The 16,603-nt window shown below is 35.4% G+C and overlaps 1 protein-coding gene across 1 annotated transcript in view; it reads left to right on the forward strand.

Moving 5' to 3' along the window:
• Window positions 1-16,603, forward strand: part of ABCA12 (ATP binding cassette subfamily A member 12) — a 188,994-nt gene that overhangs the window by 100,686 nt on the left and 71,705 nt on the right. Inside the window, exons 12-19 of the mRNA XM_043445962.1 lie at window positions 2,514-2,770; window positions 2,869-2,981; window positions 4,205-4,329; window positions 6,729-6,902; window positions 10,141-10,305; window positions 10,749-10,959; window positions 12,740-12,879; window positions 14,636-14,755. Coding sequence (XP_043301897.1) covers window positions 2,514-2,770; window positions 2,869-2,981; window positions 4,205-4,329; window positions 6,729-6,902; window positions 10,141-10,305; window positions 10,749-10,959; window positions 12,740-12,879; window positions 14,636-14,755 — 1,305 coding nt within the window. The remainder of the gene's footprint in view (window positions 1-2,513; window positions 2,771-2,868; window positions 2,982-4,204; window positions 4,330-6,728; window positions 6,903-10,140; window positions 10,306-10,748; window positions 10,960-12,739; window positions 12,880-14,635; window positions 14,756-16,603) is intronic.

Here is a 16,603-nt window from a genome sequence, read left to right on the forward strand (position 1 = left end):
AGTCCTTCCAGTGAATCTTCGAGGTTGATTTCCTTTAGGATTGACTGGTTTGATCTCCTTAATGTCCAAGGACTACCAAGAGTCTTCTTCAGCACCACAGTTAGAAGGCATCAATTCTTCAGTGTTCAGCCTTTTTTATTGTTCAGCTCTTAATGACAAATACTAAATGACCATTATGTTGCTCCTTGGTGACTGTGCCTCACAGTACAGGGCGCATCATTAATCTTGAATTAAATTCTTATTTCAGAGGACAAATTCTACTTCAGTAGCAGGCCTAGATTTCCAATTTCTCTTTCTATATATTTTGCATTATCAAGCCAAGATTATTCTATATGGACTTTTATTGGTTTCTTATACATGTATGTCAAACTTGCAATTAAAAAATATATTTCAGTCTCTACTGAGTAAAATCATTCAAACTTACTACACCCTTAAAAGCTCAATTAAAAAAATAAATTGGGCTCCAAGTATTTATCTTTTTATTTAAGAAATCACCAAAATAAAAGTCACTGGCAGAGAAGTTTGGCTCTATTCATTAGAAGTTTAATCATATCTAGTATTTGGAAAATCAAAGGAAGGAAAAAGTGATAAATATATCATTACATCTGGTAAAATGATTGAGTTTGTTGCAGAATGGAAAATTTCTCATAACAATAAGACTAGTAGGTAGAATTTTAATACATATGAAACCGTTTTAGATAGCTCAAACCCAGAAGTCAATTAGACATTAAGTAGACCAATGATATTTACTGTCTAAAATGATTTGTGTTTAATTGCTTGTGCCTACATGTAGTTACTATAAATCTCTCATCCAAGACACATCATTGTACCTTTCCCCTTTGACATATGCAAAGAAATATTCTTGAACATTTTCTTGTATCATTTCTGTCAAAATGCAGCTGCTGATTGGGAATCTGAGCTGTAATAAATGGCACATATATTTGCTTCTTTAGATGTTGCTCCAAATTATTTCACGTCTTAAAATGAATAGCTCTAGGGTTGCTTCTGAGCACAACAGAACTAGCTTTCCCAGAGGCATAATGTTTTCCCCTAGGATATATAACTTGGGGATATAGCCTCAGAACACACAGAGCATAGTGAACTGCACGGAGGAATATACTTCACTGGGTAGGAAATTAGTTGATTTTCATTTTTCTCCTTTTTTTCTGAGTAAAGGACTTTAGATCCTTTTTAAGCATTCCATAGAACAAAAGTTTCCCTCAGTAAATAAGAGGGTAGAAGAATGTCAGTCAGTTTAGCAGTGTAGACACTTGATAAACCAGGTATATACACATCCATATTTTAAAATATGTGTGATTCTCATGCTGCAGTTTTAAAAAGTCTTTTTTTTTTTTGGTCAATTAATTTTTTTAAACTTGTGGCAAAATACATATAACATAAAATTTACCACATTAACCATTTTTAACTCTGTAGTTCAGTTGTATTAAATATACAGACATTGTAAAACTCTTAAGCTTGCAAAGAAAAATCCTATATGCATTAAGCACCTATTTCTCATTCCCCTCACCCTCTAGTCCCTGGCACCTGCAATTCTACCTTCTGTTACTATTAATTTGACTGTGCTCAGTACTTCATATAATGGAATCATTCAGTATTTGTCTTCTTATGACTGGCTTATTTCACTTAGCATAATGTCCCAAGACTTACCTACATTGTAATATGTGAGAGAATTTCCTTAATTTTTAAGGCTGGATAGTATTCCATTATATGTGTATACCATATACACATTACACATACACACACTATATGTGTTTATCCATTCATCTGTCAATGCACATGGAGTGCTTCCACCTCTTGGCTATCATGAATACAACTGCTATGAACATGAGTCCACAAATATCTGTTTAAAACCCAGCTTTTAATAAATACTTTTGAGTGTATTCCTAGAAGCAGAAATGCTGAGTATTATGGTAATTCTATTTTGAATTTTTGGAAGACCTACTGTAATATTTTTTTTTATAGTGGCTACATCATTTTACATTCCCGTCAAGAGTGCATAAGGGTTCTAATTTCTCCATATCTTACTAACACTTGTTATTTTATGGCTTTATTTATTTGTTTGTTCATTTGTTTGTTTTGACAGTAACCATCTTGTGAGTGTGAAGAAAACCTTTTTGAAGTTTCAAATCAAATCTGCTTTGCTGTCTGCCCTTACACATAATTTTTAAAATATGCTAACATATAAAATTAGTTTAAGTATTTGTGGTTTACATGAGATTAAACTACATTTTTTTAAACCTGTGAATCTATAAGTTATGAATACTGTTGAGAAAGAAGTCTAATAGGTTCAAAAGTTTTATAAAACTTCTTGAGAACAATAAACTCAAGTGACAGAAAACAGTGCTTTGTGGTAAAGCTGTTGCCACATGCCAACTAACTAAACACAAGCAAAACGCTTTTAGGAAGTAAATCAATTTTGGTTGCTTACTATCAACTACGAAATATTTAGAATAATGTTACTAATATTTCCCACTCTTTTCCCCTCTGGAAAGCTGTCTCAACTTCGAAACTTGACCAAGCTTCTTTGTGAACCTGAAACTTTCAATTCAATAGAGGAGATGTGTCAGCTCTCCAGTACGGACTTTGGGAACCTATGTGAAGAGAGTGCATTTCATGTGCAGCTCCTGGAAGCAGCAGAGCTTGGCACCGAAATAGCCACCAGCTTACTGTATCACGACAATGTTCTGTCTGAGAAACTGAGAGATTTGCTTTCTGGGGATCCAAGCAAAATTAATTTAGATATGGATTGGTGAGTTTTTTCATTGTCTTCTTCCTTGGCAAAATCTCTTCTCAAATAATTACTGATATTCCTAGTTCAATTTCTTTTCCTCTTCTGCTTTGTTTCAGGTTTCTAGAACAGGCATTGCAAATGAATTACTTGGAAAATATCACACGGTTAATGCCAACCATAGAAGCCACGCTGCATGTCAATAACAGTGCAGACACCTTTGAAAAACCAGGTGTTTCCCCATCCATATTTTAAATGCTGTCTTATTAGAATGTGTATGATTCTCTTGCTACAGTTTAGGAAAGGCTATTTTAAAGTTCCTAATGAAACCTACTTTGCATCTGCCCTTATACATGAAACACCTGAAGCTTTCAAATATGGTCACTTGTCTAAAATAAACACAGAGCAAGCCAGCAGAGAATGAAATAGTGAAATTTTATTTCATAGCAAAATGTCTTCAAAAATTTAACTAGTTAGACCATTCACCTTTTATTTCTCTCCTGTATTAAAGTGCATTAAATAGTAGGTTGCAAGAGCGAGGATGAGATTTATTTACTTCTGTGAGAATAATCTGATTTTAAAAATAAAGATGCACTGCTGTGTACAGAAATATTGATTCAGAACCTCCTATTAGTATTCTGAGCATGATGCATCATGCAATACATTTCTTCTTTGCATAATACCTCAATACTGAAAAGAAAGACATTCAGAGTTTTGGACAACAGGCAGCCACAAAATTGGAAGGGCACTAAGTCCAAAAATAAAGAAAGTATATTTGCATGAGGGATACTTCATAAAGAAACTGAAAAGGCATTTACAAAATGGAGATCACAATCTCCTAAAATAAAGTCAAAATATCATTTGTTATTCATCAAATGACCCAGATGTGAAATAATTATAATAACTGTTCTAAAAGAGTTTGAAGTTAAACACATTCTATTTGAAAATTGAAATAATGATTGTGAAAATCCTTTATAAAACACAAGGTGCTGGGCAAAGTTAAGAAAAAAATGCTCTGTGGCATTGTTTCAGATTTAGCAAACCTTGTCCCAAGCTGACAATATTATGTGATCTGAGGTGAAAAAGCATCTTGAATTTGTGTGATGTTTTAAATCAAATAGAGAGATATATATTTAGCAAATTGTGTGATCAAAGTCTGCAAGGAAACCATATTTTCTTTGAATCAACCTTGCATTGTACACATTTAAGGAAAATTTATAATCCAGAGCAATCTGTTACCTTGGGTTAATGATATCATAACAGGAATAAGTCTAAATCAGATAGAAATAGATCCTAAAGACACAAAGTTTGCCAAAACTGAGAGACATCTGTTCCTGACACAAGGCATATATGTTGAATATATGTGAGTCTAGAAGGTTTCTTTATATTAGAATGACTAAAAGGAATTACATTGCAACCCACATGTGACTTTTGATTTGTCTTATTTTCTTGCAGGCCAGTTAATAGAAATGTTTAAAAATGTTGATGAGCTGAAAGAAGAACTGAGGAGAGCAACAGGAATGTCCAATCAGAGTATCGACAATTTGCTGGCCATTCCCATTCCTGACAACAGAGCTGAGGTGGGATGGAATATGTTTGTACTTACATTCAGGTTTTTAAAAGTTTAAATAGCATTTAGTGTTTGTTGAGCACTTATCAGTAAAACCTGGAGAAACTGCATGCAAATCTGGTGAATTTTCCATGCAAATGGTAAAATTAGAAGCCTAACTCTTAGGTGAAAATAGAAGGAAAAGTCCTGAAGCAAGAACATTACCACTGTCTGTTCCTTCCCCTCTACTTTTCCTTCCCCTTCCTTTGCCCTCTTTGTCTTCTCTTTATCTTCACCCCCAGATGCTTTTTTTAAATAAGTGGTGCCATCAGTAATTCTTTTGGTTCACTATCACAATCACATTAGCTGAGGTCAGTTTTCACATTTTATTATGATGATGTCGAAGCAAGTTTCAGTAGTGTAATCAGGGGAAAAAAGGAAGGCCATTTACAATTCGTTGGAACTAAAATAAAAATGAATACTCTTTTTTTTTAATCTCTGAGATAAGACTGAGTATATAAATAGATATGGTTGAGAAAACTCTGGGTAAGTTTGTAGGTATACTAAATGTATTTTGCTGTGAAAATGAGTAATGGCATTTCCTCATAGGCTGATAATGGGGTTTTCCATTTGAAATGTTTTATCTTTTATCCCTTTTCCAAGTTCATTGTCTGGAAGTGTCATAGAAATTTTCCAAAAGAACTGCAGAGCTTAAGACTTCATCCATTCAAAACTTACGTGTGACAGAGTGTGTCATTTCTAAACACAACCCAGTTATTCTCCAATATGGGATAAAGTTTTTTAAAATCCCTTAAGGCTGACTTTGGAATATCTATGTTTAGTTGTGTCATTTTAATTGGTTCCCCCAGACAAAAATTAAAACTGCTTTACCTTCACTTTTCTTCCTCTAGTTCTAGCAATTAATATTTCTTTACCTTTTCCCCCTGATTTCACCTTTCACTCATAAGATCCTAAAAGATCTAATTTCAGCAATCACATTTTTGGCTTCTGAAGAACAGGTTCAGTTTAGTAAGTAAAAGCAGGTAGACAAGAGAGCATACATTCCTATTACTTTAAAAAGGAAAGAGAGAAAAGATTCTATATTCTTGAATTTCATAAACATTTTGTTTATTTCACCTCAGTGGAAATAGAAATGACTTCTTAACTTCCTGTAGTCACACGTCACTTTCCAAACAAGCTTTACTGTCCAGGATTCATACTATTATGTGATTCTGGATTTTTTTTCTTCACCATTCACCTCTGGACCCCAGAGTTTACTGGGTAAGATTGTAACTTCAAATGATTATATAAATGAAATGCAATTTAAATAAAGTAAGAATAAAATTTTAAGGCAGCAAGAGTCTTAAACTAGTAATTTTCCCAAACTTAATCCAAACCAATTTTCTTTCTTGATACCACTATTTACCCAGTCTTTCAAGCAAGAAATCTTGGACTCACTATGGATTTCTTCTGTCTCTTTTCCCATGATATTTCTTAAGCTTTCCAGTGAACTATGTACTCTTTAAGGACTTCCCTCATAGCTCAGTTGGTCAAGAATCTGCCTGCATGTTCTGAGAGAACAGCATTGAGACAAGTTTACTATCAAGGGTGAAACAGATCACTAGCCCAGGTTGGATGCATGAGACAAGTGCTCAAGGCTGGTGCACTGGGAAGACCCAGAGGGATGGGATGGAGAAGGAGGCGGGAAGGGGGATCGGGATGGGGAACACATGTAAATCCATGGCTGATTCATATCAATGTATGGCAAAAACCACTACAATATTGTAAAGTAATTAGCCTCCAACTAATAAAAATAAATGGGAAAAAAAAAAAAAAGAATCTGCCTGCAATGCAAAAGACCCCGGTTCGATTCCTGGGTTGAGATGATCTGCTGGAGAAGGGAGAGGCTACCCACTCCAGTATCCTTGGGTTTCCCTTGTGGCTCAGCTGGTAAAGAATTGGCCTGCAATGTGGGAGACCTAGGTTCGATCCCTGGGTTGGGAAGGTCCCCTGGAGAAGGGAAAGGCTACCCACTCCAGTATTCTTGGGTTTCCCTGGTGGTTCAGCTGGTAAAGAATCTGCCGGCAATGCGGGAGACCTGGGTTCGATCCCTGGGTTGGGAAGGTCCCCTGGAGTAAGAAACAGCAATCCACTCAGTATTCTTGCCTGGAAAATTCCATGGAGAGAGGAGCCTATGGGTTACCGTCCATGGAGTCGCAAACAGTTGGACATGACTGAGTGACTGAACACACACATGGACTCTTATAGGACTATTAATAGCAATTAGTGTTTTAAACAAAAAAATGATTTGATTTTTAAGGCTAATTTGTCTTATTTTTAAATGAAATCTAAAAGTATAAGAAAACTCCAAATGGACAGGTGGCTTGAAAGGATTCACAGCTAAAGTATTTTTCTTCTTCCAATTTGCAGATTATTTCTAGTGTTTTCTGGTTGCATTCTTGTGATGGTAATATGACCAATCCCAAATTGGAAGATGCAATGAGGGAATTATGCATCAAGCCTCTTCCAGAGAGATCCCGTCTATCTTACCTCATTGGACTTACGTTTCTGCACTACTTAGACGTTTACAACTTCACATACAAGGCAAGTTACTGTGGATGAAATGATTTTAAATTTATAGTTCAGTATAAAAATATTTTATTAGACGTGTATGCTCTCTGATACTATAAGGAATGCAATCCATTTATGTAGCTTTTGGAATTAAAGCTTTTAGAGCTAAGTTGAATCTAATTTTAGAGCTAAGTGGAACCTTAGAGATCATATATTGCAAATTTACATGTTTAATAGATGAGGAAATTAATGTTATGGCCTTATTAACTCTCAATTTGTATATCCAAGACCAGGAATTAAATTTAATATACACTAGAGAATGAAATACAAATGTTACAATAACTTTTTTTTAAGTGAATAAGCATTAATTTGATAGGATAGAAATAAAGATTAGAACTAAGTTTTTTTTTTCAAGTGAAAGAATTGAGGGATTTTTTTTTTTGTATTATAAAAAAATTTTTTTTGTCTTAGATTTAGATAGAGGCTAGCATTATTTATCCAGTAGAACAAAAGAAATTGTCTTTATTAGAGCTGTAAAGTCAGCAGTAATTCCATCTTGCAATAAATAGATGCTTTATAAGTACTTAGTAAATAAAAAACTGAAATAAAAATGTAAACATAAGAAAATTAAATACCTATATTCACTCAAATCTCTACTAGGTCAAAATTATTTACTTGCTATTAAAAACACTGAAAAAAATGTTTTTCTCTTTAAAGTAAAAGAAAATCAGAAGCAACACAGCAGACTTGTGTTATTGAAACATTTTCTCAAAGGAGATGAAGACTTTTTAGGATTAGTTGTAAATAATCCCGTTCCAGGTCATTGTTATCCTAGTTTACATTCTGCAGTGACCGCCTATCTGATCCCTTCGCCTCCGCACTGGTTCCCACTGAACCAGCCCCACCCTCCTACTCCCCAAGCAGCAGGAGCAGTTCTTTTAAAACTTGAATCAGATCATGTCATTCCTCTGCTCTGCACCTTCCCGTGGCTCCTCATTTTATCCCCGTAACCCCCGATTCCTGCAGGGGCCCCAGAGTCTGCACATCCTCTCCTTGTTTCTCAAATCCCATTTCCTATGTGGCTACTCCCTGGGTCCAGGGCTGCTGCGTGGGACCATTCTAGGAGGTGTCCTGCCTGTGATTTCCGGAACTATGTGACTTTATTCAACATTGACCTCAGTAAGGTACCATGAGAGTTCTGTTTAAAATGCAACCAGCCTCGTCTACAGCACTCTCAAACCTCCTTTCCTTGTTCTGCTCTTTTTCTATTCCACCTCCAGCATACTATGTATTCTGTTTAATATTCACTTTTGTTTATTTTCTGTCTGCCTCTTTTTGGCTATAAGCTCCATAAGGGCCTCTTTGTTCACTGAAACGTTTTAAATACCAAAAGCAGTGCCTGGCCCGTGGAAGAACTTAGCAAATACCCATTAACTAAACAATAGTTATTTTACATAAACTATGACGTATGGCTTGCCAGGTGGCGCAGTGGTAAAGAATCCACCTGCCAATGCAGGAGAAGCAAAAAATGCAGTTTCTAACTCTGGGTCAGGAAGATATCCTGGAGTAGGAAATGACAACACATTCCAGTATTCTTGCCTGGAAAATTCCATGGCCAGAGGAGCCTGGTTTGCTACAGTCCAGGGGATCACAAAGAGTTGGATATGACTGAGCATGAACATGACTAAAAATGCAGAAAAACTGCAATTATTAATTTTTTCATCTAAAATTTTAATATTTATCTTATAATGCTTCTGCAGTGCACATATCAAACTATTTCTTATTGAGTATAGTAATTAAATATGTGCATTTGACAAGCAGAAGACCATTCCTAGTTCTTTCAGGAAGTGCAAATAAAAATAATGAAAAATTTCTCATCATTAGTCAATTTATTTCAAATCAATGTAGGAATGCCTAGAATTTTGGTAGAACTGGAAGAAAAACAATGAATCTGCAGTTAATAGCTATGTTATAGAGACAGCTCTGTCTTTGTAACATTTCTTCAACTGAATCTTGTGCTCACAATAGTGGTCTTTGACCCCCTTGGACATGCCAACAGCTTTCCCTCTTCAGGAACTTCACAGATCTTTACCCCTCTACTATCTATGTCTCCTTATTCCTCCTATGGTTTGTTCATTCTCTGCTTTGTGGTGTCATCTTGGAAAGACTTCTTTTGATTTCTCAGCTAAACTCCCTACCTCCTCATATTACCCAGCCTTTTATTCATTGATTTGTCTCATATCTGTTCCTCCTATTAATACAAAACTCCCTGAGTGAAAGGATGATGCCAGTTTGGGCACTGCTATACCCATCACCTCCCCCAGTGCTGGGAACATAACAGGCACTCAATTAATGTTTGTTGAATAAATGAGTGAAAGAGAGAATAAAATGTACATTAAAAAAATAATTTCAGTGTTTTTTTCCTGCAACAGAAATGCATTGTGGGATTATGATTAAGCCTGATAAACCATGTGAGCTTTTTGACAGAGCTTTTCTGATTTTAAGGAGCAATTGTGATTTTTGAATAATAGTGTACATGAAGAATTATGTAATTGACATTTGCCTTTCTGACTTTTAAAATCACTTATTTTTGGCAAATTTATTGAGGTATAATTTATATATTATAAAATTCACTCACTTTAAGGGTGCAGTTTAATGGGGTTTTTTTTAAAGCCAATTATAGAATTGTGCAACTGTTACCACAATATGATTTTATAATAATCCCAAACGCAATTTTCAACACAAAAAGAAGCTTTCTGTCCATTTACAGTCAATCTCATTCTGACCTCTAGCATAAGCACTGCCTAATCTATTTTATGTCTCCATAGATTTGTCATTTTTAGACATTTTATTTAAATTGAATCATACAGTTTGTGGGTTTTGTATCTAGCTTTTTTCACTTAGTATAATGTTTTAAGTTTCATACATGTTGTAACATGTCAGTGTGTAACTTCTTTCTTTTGTCAAATAGTTTTCCAGTTTACAGATATACATTTTGTTTATCCATTCACTTGAATTGTTTCCACTTGTTGGCTATTCTGCTGCCATAGACATTCCCATAAAATCTTTGTGTGGGTGTATTTTTTAAATTTCTGTTGGGTAAATATCTAGGAATCAAATTGTTGGTTATATGGTAAATTTGTGTTTATTTAGTAAGCTTCCAAAATATTTTCCAAAGTGACTGTACCTTTTGTTATTTTCACCAACAGTGTGGGAGGGTTCCAGTTTCTCCACCAAAAAAATCATTTCTTTTCTTTTTTATTCCTGTTAGGTGTTTTTCCCTAGGGAAAATCAAAAGCCAATAGAAAAGATGATAGAACTCTTCACAAGGCTAAAAGAGATCCTCAATCAGATGGCTTCTGGCACACGACCGCTGCTAGACAAAATGAGATCCCTGAAACAAATGCATCTGCCCAGAAGTTTTCCACTAACACAGGTAGAAAAGTCACCCAATAATGTTCTTGCTGGAAAATTCCTTTTGTCATCTTAGCTTTTGCTGCTGCTGCTGCTAAGTCGCTTCAGTTGTGTCCGACTCTGTGCGACCCCATAGACAGCAGCCCACCAGGCTCCTCTGTCCCTGGGATTCTCCAGGCAAGAATACCGGAGTGGGTCTTAACTTTTGAGATTAGTTATAATACATTCAACTACAGATAGAGTACATTGTCCAAAGTCACTTACAGAAAAACTCTTCTTCTATGGCAAAAGTTTTTGCCGTTTGAATTGGAGAAGTTTAGCATTCTGCATTTACATTTGGGATACTATTTTAAAGAAATTGTGGAACTGAAAGAATTCTCCAGACATTGTGAGGTTTTCGATATTGTTTTCAATAGCATTTATAGCTCATATAATGTTAATAAATCATATATTTTTATCTCACAGGCAATGTACAGAAACAACCGGATAAACACTCCCCAAGGATCATTTAGTACCATTTCCCAAGCACTGTGCTCCCAAGGAATTACCACTGAATATTTAGTTGCCTTGCTGCCCTCTTCTCAGAGGCAGAAAGGCAATCACACTAAGGACTTTTTAACTCATAAATTAAGTAAAGAACAAATTGCTGCAAAGTATGGAATTCCCTTACATGCCAGTGAGTATACTTCAAAATCAGCATGATAATATCACCTCCTAACATTGTTTACTAAACCTTAGTCTTTTTTTTATTGGCTGTATACCCTCTGTTGTACAATATATCCTTGTATCTTATTTTATACATAGTAGTTGGTGCCTCCTGGTACCCTACGCCATCTTGTCTCTTTTTCTCCACTGGTAACCACTATGTTTTCTATAGCTGTGAGTCTGTTTCTTTTTTGTTATATTCACTATTTTGTTGTGGTTTTTGGTTTTCACATATAAATGATATAAAGTATTTGTCTTTGTCTGACATTTCATTTAGCATAATGTCCTCCAAGTCCATCCACGTTATTGCAAATGGCAAAATTTCATTCTTTTTTATGACTAAAATTCCATTTTGTATATATATATACCACATCTTTATCCATTCATCTGTTGATGGACACTTAGGTTGCATCCATATCTTGGTAAATGTAAAAAATGTCTTTATGAACATGGGGGTGCATGTATGTTTTTAAAGTAGTGCTTTGGTTATTTTGGGTATATACCCAGATGTAGAAGTATTGAGTCATAGAGTAGTTTTATTTTTAGTTTCTTAAGAAAAACTCCATAATGTTTTCCACAGTGGCTGTAACAATTTACATTCCCATCAATAGTGTGCCAGGGTTCCCTTTTCTCCAAATCCTTGCCCTCATTTGTTATTTGTGTTCTTTTTGATGACGGCCATTATTACAGGTGTGAGGTGATATCTCATTGTAGTTTTGATTTGCATTTCCTCCTAATTATCTATGTTGAACATCATTTCATGTGCTTATTGGCCATCTGCATTTCCTCTTTGGAAAAATGACTATTCAGGTCTTCTCCCCAATTTTAGTTGTTTTTTTTTTTAAATGGTGCATTGTAATCTTACATTTTATTTTAAATAAAGCATTAATTTTCCCAAAGAAAACATTCATATAGCCTTTTCCACACATCAAGCATGATCTGTGTATCAACTCATTCACTCTTCACAACAACCCTGTGAGGCAGGTGCTACTATAGCTGCAACTTAGCAAGGGAAATGAGGCACAAAGTAATTGAGTAGCCTGGCCGCAGTTGCCCAACGTGAAAGTATCAAAGCTATGATTTGAACCCAGGCAATCTGCCGCAAAGTCTAGCTTCTTAACCACTACACCTTGCCAGTGAATGATACAGTAACATGCCTTAAATCTGCTCAGTGTTTTTTCTTAACGTTTTAGAATTAGAAATTTGTCTCACACATAAAAGAGTTTCATGACTGTAGCAGAACTACAAACGTTCAGTGGCACAGCAAAGCTGTTTATTTGATCTATAAGCTTTGAGATGTGAAATATGATCAACTGAGCTCTTCCAAGCAATATGGGATGTTTAGTAGAGCAATTGGATTGACACATTTATACATCTTTTTATTCATCCAGCAAACATTTATTGGATAGCTCTTATGTATCTGGTGCAATAGCAGAATTTTGTATATTTTGTAAAATTAAGTGAAGAAGACCTGTTGGAAGACATTCTGAAATGTGGTTTTCAACCTTTCTAACTCCTCTTGGTAAAATGCCATCACTTATTATGCACTTTCTAGTTAGATTAAACTTACGCCCAAAAAGGATGTGTTCCTGCGGTTTCTTACTTTGATAGCAGATGCCTTGTGTTTGTTGATAGCAAAGAACATACAAGACATGCATTTTGGGGTGTTGTAACAATAATTTTTGTCAATTTACCATAAATAAATTTTAAATATATATATTAAATGGTTTTATTGTGCTTTCTCTTTCCAGCACCGTTTTGCTTTTCCCTTTATAAGGACATCATTAATATGCCTGCTGGACCAGTGATTTGGGCTTTCTTGAAACCCATGTTGTTGGGAAGGATTTTGTATGCACCATACACCCCCGTCACAAAGGCAATAATGGAAAAGGTTTGACCATTAATACTCAAAGTTTCTATCTTAAGTATTAAGGTGATTTTTAAAGTAGTCAGCTTCCAAATTTACTCTAGTTGGCTCAGATATTTTTCTAGCCTACGTACTATTTACCTTTGGCTTTCTGAAACTCTTAACAATTCTCAACTTCTGCCCTGTATATGTGTAAAGATGTAGATTGGATAGTAGCTCCTTGAAGAGAAATGAACCATGTTGATACTTGAGAATGAGGTTAGTTGTAGCAGGACCTCAGACTTTTCAATTTATCACCCAAAGCAGGAAATTTTTCTACAGCTGGCATCTAACTTTCAAAGTGTGTAAAAATAATGGCACTAGAAAAAATAATATTGGGCAAATATAGCTAGTTTGAACAAAAGCAATTGCTAAGTTATAGCAATTTACATAGGCTTCATATTTGGTTGTACAATTTAACATCCTATAATTATATACAAGATAGATGTTGAGAAAGACAGCATTATTAACAGTAACTATACTTATCAACTACCTAGTATAACCATAATAGCCTTTTTCTTTCATTCTTAAAGTTGACATTAGTGATTTGAACTATAAACATGATACTTTTAAAATGATAAGAATGAAGGTGAAAAAATTATACTTTATCATTACTTGGTCATTAAACTATAGTTTATGTAAATATAAATTATTTTTAGGTCTATATAAAAATAGGCATGAAGTCATCACTGATTTCTGGAATGATCTTTGCTTTTACTATTTGTGTTTTAATATCCTATTTGCTTTATTGGCTGCACACTTCTCCATAATTTTTTACAAATGAAGTCATTAAATGCTTATTTTCTAAGGGTAGTTTTTTTCTGTTTTGCTTGCCTCTCATCTTTTTCTCCTTTCTTGATCCTGCTCTTCCTTTCATGTAAACTAATGAATGTTAACTTTCAAAGATGTGGCTTTTGATAATTTATGTACATTTCTCTAATCTTTTATATATTATGATACTGGATTCACTCATATGCAGAATGGTCATTGTTTGCATTTTTAAAATAAGGCTTTATTATAATACTTTTCTACATATTACTTTAGTCACACAACAATACCTTGTGGAAATTCTTCCAATTCAATAGATACAGTTTATTCATTCTTTTTGAAGACTGAACATTTTTTCACATTCACTCAATTCTCAAATGTTGGGACATTCTTTTTGTTTCTAGTGTTTACTTTTGTTGTTGTTGTTCATGTAAATAATGTGGCAACAAATACTTTGTGTATATGACTTTACACAGTGGTATTTTTATTTCACTGAGGTGAATGTTCAAGATTGAAGGACTGAAGAATATTGTATTCTGTTTTAATGACTGTCATCAGATTGCTTTCCAGAAAAAGCTATACACATCCCTTTCCACCAGCATTACATGAAAGCATCCGTCTTCTTACATCCTTGAACTAGAATGTTTCTCTAGTAGTAAAGTTAAATGTACCACTGGTAAAAGTGGGTAACTTGTGAGAATTCCAGAAGATGTGCTTTCCTTTCAGCTATACATTTTCAGTGGACATGAAGTAAACCTTAAATTTTCCAGAATTTTTATTTGTAACCTTGACCCTATAAAAGCTGCCACTTAAAAAATTTTGATCACGTGGGAAATTTCTGACAATGTTTTACTGACTCTACTTTTTAGAACTGTTTCTTAGAGTTATATAACAAAACAACCTTGAGATACCTTTTAGAAATACAGGAAAAATACCAGTGGGCCAGATTTATTTCTGTTTCTTTGTCTTTTAGTCTAATGTAACCCTGAGGCAGTTGGCAGAATTAAGAGCAAAATCTCAAGAGTGGATGGATAAGTCACCGCTTTTCATGAATTCCTTCCAACTGTTAAACCAGACAATTCCAATGCTCCAGGTAGGAGACAGTTCTGTCATTACCTTTCGTACGGATTATAATTCTTTGAGATTTGAATCACCTTCGTTAGGAGAATGGGCAGTTAGTAATGTAGAATCCGTATTCAACAGATTAAAATTGCCTCTCCTCCAGAGAGCAGGTGTGAGACAGGATAACAGATCTGTCATTCGTGTTTGTAACCTTCCTCACCTCTTCTACAACAGTTTCTCTTTATGTAATTCAGAGATAATCATTTTACAAGTTAATTCTGACACATCCCTAGTGATGTAAATCTATTGTCCAAAACTAAAATGCCAGAAAATCTACTTAAAATATGTTGTTTTATTTCTTTAAATTATGTGTGGCTATTTTAACTGAACCAGAATTCCTAAAGTACTGATATTCTGAAGAAGAATGTTAAATTTGAGTTCTTTGGTTGAGATATCTGACAAATATTTGACAAAGCACCTCAAATCCAACACTCGCTAGTTGAAAAGTATCATCTCAATTCTCATAAAAGATGCAGAGTTCTCTGAAGAGGATGCAAGTCGTGTTGGGAATTGTTCCAATCACCAAGAGAGCTATTGGCAGCTAAATATCAGGCTAGTGATAAAGAACCCGCTTGCCAATGCAGGAGACATAAGAGATGTGGGTTCAATCCCTAGATTGGGAAGATACCCTGGAGGAGGGCATGGCAACCCACTCCAGTATTCTTGCCTGGAGAATCCCATGTAGAGAGAAGCCTGGCAGGCTACAGTCCATAGGGTCGCAGAGACTCGGACATGACTGAAGTGACTTAGTATGTACGCACAAACATCAGGCAGCAGAGTTAGACCCATTATCAGTGGGAGAAGAGAACATTTTCAGGAATGGTAACAACTTAGGAACTTCAAAATAGTATGGATTGCATATTCAAAGAATTGATAGAGGCCCTTGGAAAATTGATTAAACCCTAGAAGATTTTTGCAACAGCAACAACAAAAAAATGCCTTTCTTTATAATCATGGCTCAAGAAGTTAAACATCGAACAAAGAATTTGTGTCATACAACTTTGGTAAAAAAGTTATACCCAAAAGATGTTTTACCCAGTCTTTGTTTTGACTAATAATTAGTCATAATTACAATTACAACCTAAATTTTATTAGAAATGTAGCACTAATTTCTAAATAGATATTTAGCACAATTAATATAAATGAAGTGAGGTGAAAATCACTCAGTCGTGTCTGACTCTTTGCAACCCCTAGGATGGTCCATGGAATTCTCCAGGCCAGAATACTGGAGTAGGTAGCTGTTCCCTTCGCTAGGTGATCTTCTCAACCCAAGGAATGAACCCAGGTCTTCTGCATTGCTGAGCACCAAAGAATTGATGCTTTTGAACTGTGGTGTGGAGAAGACTCTTGAGAGTCCTTTGGACTGCACGGAGATCCAACCAGTCCATCCGAAAGGAAATCAGTCCTGGATATTCATTGGAAGGACTAATGCTGAAGCTGAAACTCCAGTACTTTGGCCACCTGATGCAAAGAACTGACTCATTTGAAAAGGCCCTGATGCTGGGAAAGATTGAAGATGGGAGGAGAAGGGGGTGAAAGAGAATGAGATGGTTGGATGGCATCACCGACTCAATGGACATGAGTTTGAGTAAACTCCAGGAGTTGGTGATGGACAGGGAAGCCTAGCGTGCTGCAGTCTGTTGGGTCACAAAGAGTTGAACATGACTGAGAGACTGAACTGAACTGAACTCCCGCATTGCAGGTGGATTCTTTACCAGCTGAGCCAGCAGGGAAACCCACGAATACTGGAGTAGGTAGCCTATCCTTTCTCCAGTGGATCTTCCCGACCCAAGAATTAAACAAGGGTGTCCTGCATTGC

This window comes from Cervus canadensis, chromosome 24, assembly GCF_019320065.1.
Source record: "Cervus canadensis isolate Bull #8, Minnesota chromosome 24, ASM1932006v1, whole genome shotgun sequence".
In the NCBI taxonomy this organism is placed as follows: Eukaryota; Metazoa; Chordata; class Mammalia; order Artiodactyla; family Cervidae; genus Cervus; species Cervus canadensis.